General features: G+C 34.3%; 1 protein-coding gene across 1 annotated transcript in view; it reads right to left on the bottom strand.

The window, feature by feature from the left end:
• Positions 1-5,337: 5,337 nt before the first annotated feature.
• LOC121384565 (ATP-binding cassette sub-family A member 2-like) overlaps positions 5,338-10,395 on the bottom strand; it is an 83,407-nt gene continuing 78,349 nt past the window's right edge. The window contains exon 49 of the mRNA XM_041515022.1: positions 5,338-8,908. Coding sequence (XP_041370956.1) covers positions 8,882-8,908 — 27 coding nt within the window. The 3' untranslated portion in view covers positions 5,338-8,881. The remainder of the gene's footprint in view (positions 8,909-10,395) is intronic.

The raw sequence follows: 10,395 nt of genomic DNA, 5'->3' as shown, positions 1-10,395 counted from the left end.
AATTGACTCAACTGACAAAAGTACAAGATGGACAACGACAATTACTCAGCTGGAATAGTTTTTGAGAAAAACACATTTCCAAATATATATGTACATGTATCTTTTGACACAATAATATATGTAGGACTAAAAACTTGCTTAGTGTTATCCTTAAATTATTCATGTAAATAAAGTACACATTGAATGTCTCAATAAAAATATGACTATATATGTGTTTCAAATAGAAAAAAAAAAAAAAAAAAGCAACTTCAAAAACTCTGAAGCTGTATTTAAATATCACAAGCTGGTGAATTATTTATTGTTCTCCATGTTGACATACATGTAGATGCATAAAATAATACATTACTTGTTTTTCTTCAGTAAATGACTTAAAAATGTTTTTTTCTTCTAATAAATTATAGCACTAAAACATCACAAATACATTCACCACCTAATAAATATATTTAGTCACACATAATAATACACATATAATTGTTAAAGCATGTACAATGTAGTGTGTGGAATACATTATCACAGATAATAAAACGAAATTAACTGAGATTTACAAATTTTATACAGTAAATATTCAAGTGTATTTTATCAGAATAAGTAATATAATTTAGTCACTACCGTAGTCTGGAACAGGTTTGTGTGTGTTGAAGGGGTCTGGACCCCTTTAATCATGATGAAAAATGGGTATTTTTTCCTTCATTTTAAAGTACATTCACCACTAATTTACAACTTCCATTTAAGTACTAGTACATGTACATGTAGTTGCATGTAAAGCCCCCTACACAAATTCTTGGGGATCTGTGCCAGGTAGTAAGAAAGTGATATTCCAGGCTTTAAGGTTCATCAAATTAAACATACCTTATTGCCTGGATCAATGATCACAGCTGTTCTGAATTCTTCATAACATGTTATACTAGTGAAGGCTCGAAACTGACGGGAAGGCTCGAAACTGACGGGAAGGCTCGAAACTGACGGGAAGGCAGCTAATGCTGCTCAAAATTCTTATTATGCTTTCTGATAATAATTTTCACAAGCAGATTTTGTTTTTCACTTTCTTTTTGACAGTACTCCAGATATATATAGACAATTCTTAATTTTCAGGAACAACAGTACCAGTATAAATCTTATGATTTTATCAATGTTGGTCTCGAGGTTTTTGCATTAATTTTTAAAAAGTTACATTACATGTCTAATTTTGAGAATAATTTATAACATTTGCTTCCATTTTGAAATTTATTAAGCAAAGATTTTTCATCCTTGCTAGTGGGTGTTTTCTACCACTGGTCTAGCAGAGTATAATGGACAAAACTTCTTAAAAGCAGTTCACACCAGGGAGGTATGATTGACCTAGTCGGAAATAAATACTACAAATACTACAAAAACTGAATTCACATTATATTAAAACAAATTGAATAGGTATTAAAACTATTGAATTATACACAAATTGATTATGGTAGCATCCACTAAGTTGGGACTTTTTTTGTTTTTCAACTACTCATATAAATATTATACATTACTAGAAAAATAACTTTTGCTACACAATATATTTCTGACCATCAGTGTGAAAATAAACTGAATCATTATTGAAGGGCAGGGTGTTAATTTTGATTTCTATGCATTTTTAATTTATGTTTAAAAACAACAAGAAAAGAAAGTATGTACAAAAAGAAAAAAAAATGTAAATAATACAACTTTGTGAATGCTACTTTATCATATACATAATAAATATATATGCCAAATAAATCATTGCAAACAATATTAGATATCAGAAACAAAACATATTTTCTAAATGAATAAAACGTTTACGCACCACAGAAAGTACTTGCCAAAACATAATGACCGATTATATAATAATCGGTAATAAATATACTGGAAGTTAAATAAGAGTGTCAAGAAATAATTAAAGGCCATTTGTTTCAGACACTGTAGGAAGCATCAACTGAAATGTTTTACTTTCAGGTTTTTGACAGGGCATATTTAGCCCTAATTATAAATGCTGCAAACATGAAATGAATACATTTTTATCATACACTATTTGAAATGGATAAATGAATGGAGATTGTCTGAGATCCCACCCCAGTCTCTCCCACCAAAGACATATTTTCACTTGGGATCCCTAAACACACATCAAGTCAACTTTCAGATGCTTTTCTTTACGTTTTTACACGAAGGTTGCAGGACTTGTAAATAGTTACTATGACATGGCATTATAATGTAAGTCATTTCTTTCTGCTTATAAACATGCATCACACATACTGTTAAACAGCATGAATATCTTGGTTAACACAGGCAGTTAAAACAAGAATGGATTAAAGAAAAAATTGTACAGGACCGGACCCTGGGTCGGACGTGCTCGAAACCTATGTGGTATATGAGCACGAGAAAGCCTTACACACACGCACGTAAGTGTACCCCCAACAGAAAACTGCTGTTTATCATTAAAGCATTCACACAAACAGCATGCTGTCTAAACTAATTGATTTTGCTTCAATGTTTATTAGGCACCAAATTGAGTGCTTGTTTGTCTGTAATACCAAAAGCATTTCTCCCAAAATTTTTTACTAATATCAACTGGCTGTAAAAATTAATGTCTTTTGTCAGTGGGGAAGCTGGGATGAAAATTCTTTGGATTTTCCTGGAATTCAACACAACCCCAAAACTTATATAGCATCCCCTACTTTTCAATTTTGCAATTTTCAGACTTAATGTCCAAAATCATAGTCATTCCTTGGGAACGAGCATACGATGAGGGGTCCTTGGACTGTTCACTAACACCACCCAACTTCTAAGATGATTTTGAAAGGCAAAAGGAACATACCCCATGTAAAGTTGTATCCTAACCGGATGTGGGCGACGCAAGTGATGCGAGCAATTTGTTCAGAAACCATTGATTTCAATTGCGTAATCCTAACCACACACGTATGGCGTGATAGATTGATTTAGTCGAGTGCACAACAATACTGATAGGAATTGTTTCTATTTTTCTCGCGCGACAAAAATATTTTAACCAATCAGATAAGTTTTACTTGGCGATTTCCACAGATGAAGATAATTTTAAAATTGGCGACTGTTGTTATGGTCGTGTCTGGTTAGAATATAAATATTATTGCGTAGCTTGCCTCTGGTTAGGATACAGCTTTAGTATCTACACACATTGAAAAATAAAGTATAATTTTTAATATATATATATATATGTACATACTAAGCTACATGGCAATGCTCCATATTTATCAGTTCTTAATCAAATAAAAGATTAGGCACACTGAAAGACAAGCATTTAAGTATGTACATGGATACAATCTGTACCAATATTGGCTGTAACAAGTTACAGTCAAAAAACAATTCCAACTAACATACGGAACAATATCTATCACTGACATATGATTAACCATTCTGAATCACTCAACTACATGGCAACAATGGGGATCACCAAGAGCTATCACAAGGTTTGAAAAATAATTATCTATGGTTATCAAGACACACTAAATCGACTCTATATACATATCCATCAGCATTCTCCGATATATCTGCCACCAAACTGATTCTGAATTTGACTTCTGTGTATAGAGTAGCGAGTTTGTCAAGACTAAGAAGGCATCATCACATTTAGACAATACAAACTCATTGTTTTCTGTCGAATGACTGTCTACTAAGTATACCACTAGCAATCAATATACCAGTGACAACCTTCTTCAGATACAAATGACTGGTACCATTACTTTTTAATTAAGATAGAAAATTAATGCAACTGCTTGCCACTTTGAAATAACCCGCCATGGAATCGCGGACTGGCTATGCCAGAACCTGAATCCATGGTGGGCGTGCCTGAACCGTAAAGATGTGGGCACGTTAAAATAGTTCCCTTCCCTTTGAAATATAATTACCAGTGCCGATCGAAGGAAACATTGAGTTCACATGTTAAGTGTTACGTAAATGAGATGAAGGCCAACATGGTCTCAACAACTCCTTACTGTGTATAGAAGAGAATGTGACATCAAATTCAGTTTCAATTTGTGGCAGATCTATGTTAATATTTTATTAGCATATCATCAGCAATCACACACATCTGTAAACTGTACTGCTAAATTGTCACCACAAGGATACTAGATACATGGTCTACAAATATAGAACTCTAGTGGTTTCATATTGCCTAGATTGAAAATTATAGCAATGATTATTTAAATATCAGCACCTGTAAATAAGGAAGCCAGAAAATATATATATTTGTCAGCACAAAGCCAGGATCATGTTTATAATAGCAGCAGTAATTATGTTTACTATTTGCCCTTTGTTTTACATATACAGGGATCAGACTTAATTTGTTACCTACAGCAATTTTGAAGTGATTTTGCTGTAGGTAAAATACTTACCTATGGTAATTTTTGCAACAAATATAAAAACCAAAAATAAATATTTCAATGGATGGCAATAACGTTTATCCAGCGGCATAAAACTGCCGTTGTGAAAGTCTCGCACCTTTGCCAATTCAAATCGCAACTACATGTATAACAATTGCTGTCAGTGCCAGAATTAAGTTTGAGCTCTGTATATACATGTGTGTGTGTGTGTGTGTGTGTGTGTGTGTATATATATATATATGTATGGCAGTGACTAAGATAAATGTTAAAACAGAGAATAGTTATTCTCAAAATAAATTAGTGCAAAGTGATTTGCAAAATATTATATACTAACATCATACAAATTTTGTCAGGCACATATACAAGGATTTGCAAATGAGACTTGTTTTTTTTTTAAACTGACCTAAATTATTATTTTTTAATTTTCAAATGGCCTTGCAATATATTATTTATAAAACTGCACCTCTAATATGTGCCTGCTTGTTCAACTTGCATAAATCAATATGCCAAACTAACTGTATAACATACCTAAAATAGATGTAGGCCCATCCAAACCATCTCTTATAGCATATGTTACAATGCCTTTTAGGAAGATACCGGTAATATATGTCCTACCACAAAAGCCTTTACCTCAAAAAACAAAACAGCATATATACTAAGTCATTTTTTTTTGCAATTTGATACTACAGTGTACACCTGCATTGTACTTTAAAAGTAAGCTACAATCAATGACAGTTATGCATTTCATTTTGCATTGAAAATATCCTGTTGCTTATACTGATGAATGACAGATCAATTAAATACATGAGGACATTGAAAGTCACAAGTTTGAAATACATATTATAACACATTACTATCAATGCAATATAAGCAATGATCTTTTAATTTTGTAAATAAAAAATGCACATTTCTAAGTAGAATGGTCTACAGTTATGTCCAAACACTGTTATCCATTAATAATATTTAATGATGCAGTTTCAGTATTTTAAGTATTAAAAGAGATCATCCATTTACCCCCCCCCCCCCCCCCAAATTTCTCCATTCTACCAGATTTCACAGAAACAGGGCCCAATTTGACAAAACATCGTACGCCTTGTTTTGAACGTAAACGTAAATCTACGACTAAATCACAATTCTTATTACTATTATAGTTCAACAAATATAGTTAAAAAGTACACATATTTCATGTTCCTTTGTCCTTAAAATGCTCCATTTTCTGTACTGATGTAATTTCAAGGGTTAAATAGATGTCAAACACATGTGAATGAATGTCCGGTATAACTGCTAGTTGCAGACGTAAACTTACAATGTTTAGTGAAATGGGCTGCAGATCATCAAAATCATAGAATTGAAAGTCTGTTACCTATTATCATAACCCACTGTAACCATAGTTACAGTTTCTGCAGGGTACCAAAAATCACAAGGCATGGAACTTAAGTGTTTTACAATAAATTTAAAACCATTAGGCCTGTTCTTCAAAACCCTTTAATATTTAATACTGATTTCAATGCAAGTTATGTACAACCTTACTGTTTATCACATCAATATTCAAAAAGCAGTATGCTTCACTGTTGTTAAATTTTACAATATATGATTTAAAAAAATGACAGCAAGTCTTTTATGTTCCATCAAGGTAGGGAACATTTTGTTCATAAAATTCGACAGTTGGTGATCAATTTAAAATTAAGTAGCAACTACTAGTTAATGTTTTAGGATTGTGTAGCGATATTAAAATTTGCGTAGCAAATCTTGACGTGATACTGAACAAAATGTTCCCTACAAGAGAAGTTGACAATACCTGTAAAAGCAAAAACACATAAGGTTTTCTTTGAAACTGTCATATGTTTATATGTTGCATTAGTGAATGGTGTTACTACTTACAAGATTAGGTGATTGTACCTTTAAAACACTCATGTTGTTTAAAACTGTCATATGTTTGTATGTTGCATTAGTGAATGGTGTTACAACTTACAAGATTAGGTGATTGTACCTTTAAAACACTCGTGATGTTGTTTAAAAGTGCCATTATGTTTGTATTTTGCATTAGTAATAGTTACTACTTGTACAACATGGGAAGGTGATACAGCACCTTTAAAACTTTCAAATATATACATCATAAATGAAGGAATGAATGTTTAATGGCACCTCAGCACAAACAATACATCGACTATTGGGTGTCAAAGGTAAATACAAGAAAGAAGACATTTATACATGATAAATACATGGGGCCTAATTCACACAGCTCTCTTAACCAACACTGAATTATCTTTGCAAATCTTTTTGCTTTGCACTGTGAGATCACAAATTTGAAAGAGTTTATCCACCCCTGATTATAATTGGTCATAATATAAAAAATATTTTTTTTTTAACAAACACGAAAGGTGGGTATGTACGTATAAGTTTTAACTGTTTTTAAACAACACTTATTACTGTATTATAACTTTTTTTCAAATCTTTAGTTACAATAGTAACTGAAGAAAACAGTAATATTTCAAATATAGAAATGAAAGATCATATAACATTTTCTGGTGTGTTTTTTTTCCCCAAATATACAGTAAAATAGCATTCTCTTATGAAAATAAAACCACAAAATATAGAAGTTTTATTTAGTGGGTATATTGCACATAATCAATAGCTCAATAATCAAAGTATAGCAGCCTACATATAATCTATAATATGTTTACCAGTGTGAGAAACTCAAGTCAAACTGATACCAATTAGATCCAGGTCACTCGGTTTAACTAAACTGTACTGCATTATGGCAAGTAAAGGTCACGGGTACCAATTATATGTGTTTGATGACTCATCAGTTCTCAAGGCATCAGGCATTATAATTCAATGTTAAGGAATACAACAAAACTATGAATCACCAAGCCTGCATTGTGTTCATTTTGTTGCTCTATCGAACACGCAAATCAAATAGATCTTCATTACAAATAAACAGAGTGAGCCCAAAATTAGCTAGCATCATGTTTAGCTCTGTCATCATGTAACTAAAAAGAATCCATTAATTATATATTTATCAATATACATGTCTATGTACCAACAACAGTCAACAAAAACATGTCTATTTAGGAGTTAACTATATGGAGTTTTTAAGACTTGCGTGTGTTATTGTCTATTTGGTCCCTGAAATGTCATTTTTGAATGAAGGCGTTAGCCTGAGGTTACAAATGAAACATTTGCAGGTATGAAACAGATAATAACACCCCTAAATCTAAAAATTCCATATGTTTATGTCCATTGTAAACTGAATTGCTTTTCTACAGAACTAACTGTATATTTGGTATTTTTTAAAAAGAAAACCTGGCTACAATCTAACTGTAGACCCTTGAACCGTCAACTTGGCCTGTACCAATTGCTAATGACATCACTTTCTAATGACATCATTAGCTTTCCAGGTATTATTTTCATTTGATCCCCAAAAAAGAATATAATTAACCAATCACAATACAGAACACAGTTTACACTTGGGAGCAGATCAAGAAGGTCTGGATATCTCAACTGCTCCAACAAAACAAAAAAACAGTACAAAAAAGCATTTGTTCCACTTATTTTAAAGTGTATTCACTGCTACCGTTTAAGTAGTTGCATGTAGAAACCCATGCATAAAATCCTTGACCCACACCTGATGTTATTAAAAGTCCTTATAACTCCATCAACAGGAGTTTGTGGGATTTCTTACTAGTTGCAAATGAGATTGTTGTGGGTAGATGTCTTTGCTGAAAACATGAACAGTGTCTCTTATTCAACAACATAAATATATTTCTCAATATCTCATAAATGTTGATCTCCATTTGCACGGTTTAGATGTGATGACCATTAGCCACCTCGGAAATACTGACCACTCTGTCAGTCTGGAAAAGATGACCATTCACTCACCATAGAACAGATGATCAAAATAATTATTTGTCCCGAACATCACAGTAAATGGATTCAATCCAAATGAACTTCAGTTCGCTAGTGAAACAAATGCTTGTTAAACAATTCTACCAATTAGGCATTAGTTCACATGGTAAATATGGCTTCACAAGCTAACCATAAGTACACTAATTAAACAGAATCGCTAGCTTTAAAAGATGGATTCTTCTTGGAAAAACACAGATTCACAAGCTTAATATGGGGTCTCCTGAAAACATAGATTCACAAGCTTAACATAGAACACAGGTTCTTCTGAAAACAACAGATTCACTAGCTTAACAGGGGTCCTCCTGGAAAACACAGTCACACAAGCATCACATGAATGTACTAGACGAACACCACTGAGATTTAATGGGAACTGGACAATGTTCAGGATCTATCTATGTTGATTAGATTAGACTGGTTCTTCTAACTAACTAGGCTGATGTGTGTTTATCAGTTTGGTCCGGCAGCATCTAGAGGAATCCACTCCAGCATCTTTGCACTGCGATCTGCTGGAGACCTCCCACCAGTGTGATTAATACTGAACAGATGAACAGCCTACTGAAGGCATCCCATGGGTCTACTGGCTTGAGATCACAATTTGCTTTGAACAGATGAGATCAGGAGAATCACATTGGCATCAGACTTAGTCGATTCTGAAAAACAGATAAGAACTTCCAGATAATTCAACTGGTGATAGAAATAAACAGAATGTTGCATTGGCCCACTGGGCAAGTACATCTAGAAATCTACTAGTCTCAATGAATGATTTGTTTTATTCAAGTACAAGGACAATGTCTTTTTATTGATGGCTTGATCCAGCCTTAGTATACATTCATCGTCACTGTACAGGCTATCATCTGACAACTTACCCCATTGGCTTGATCCAGCCTTAGTATACATTCATCATCACTGTACAGGCTATCATCTGACAACTTACCCCATTGGCTTGATCCAGCCTGAGTATACATTCATTGTCACTATCGCTGGTATACAGGCTATCATCTGACAACTTACCCCATTGGCTTGATCCAGCCTTAGTATACATTCATCGTCACTGTACAGGCTATCATCTGACAACTTACCCCATTGGCTTGATCCAGCCTGAGTATACATTCATCGTCACTGTCGCTGGTATACAAGCTATCATCTGACAACTTACCCCATTGGCTTGATCCAGCCTTAGTATACATTCATCGTCACTGTCGCTGGTATACAGGCTATCATCTGACAACTTACCCCATTGGCTTAATCCAGCCTTATTATACATTCATCGTCACTGTACAGGCTATCATCTGACAACTTATCCCATTGGCTTGATCCAGCCTTAGTATACATTCATCGTCACTGTTGCTGGTATACAGGCTATCATCTGACAACTTATCCCATTGGCTTGATCCAGCCTTAGTATACATTCATCGTCACTGTTGCTGGTATACAGGCTATCATCTGACAACTTACCCCATTGGCTTGATCCAGCCTTAGTATACATTCATCGTCACTGTCGCTGGTATACAGGCTATCATCTGACAACTTACCCCATTGGCTTGATCCAGCCTTAGTATACATTCATCGTCACTGTCACTGGTATACAGGCTATCATCTGACAACTTACCCCATTGGCTTGATCCAGCCTTAGTATACATTCATCGTCACTGTCACTGGTATACAGGCTATCATCTGACAACTTACCCCATTGGCTTGATCCAGCCTTAGTATACATTCATCGTCACTGTCACTGGTATACAGGCTATCATCTGACAACTTAGCCCATTGGCTTGATCCAGCTTTAGTATACATTCATCGTCACTGTCTCTGGTATACAGGCTATCATCTGACAACTTACCCCATTGGCTTGATCCAGCCTTAGTATACATTCATCGTCACTGTCACTGGTATACAGGCTATCATCTGACAACTTACCCCATTGGCTTGATCCAGCCTTAGTATACATTCATCATCACTGTACAGGCTATCATCTGACAACTTAGCCCATTGGCTTGATCCAGCCTTAGTATACATTCATCGTCACTGTCTCTGGTATACAGGCTATCATCTGACAACTTACCCCATTGGCTTGATCCAGCCTTAGTATACATTCATCATCACTGTACAGGCTATCATCTGACAACTTACCCCATTG

This window comes from Gigantopelta aegis, chromosome 10 (genome assembly GCF_016097555.1).
Source record: "Gigantopelta aegis isolate Gae_Host chromosome 10, Gae_host_genome, whole genome shotgun sequence".
NCBI lineage: Eukaryota > Metazoa > Mollusca > Gastropoda > Neomphalida > Peltospiridae > Gigantopelta > Gigantopelta aegis.
This window is presented reverse-complemented; position numbering and strand designations above follow the sequence as displayed.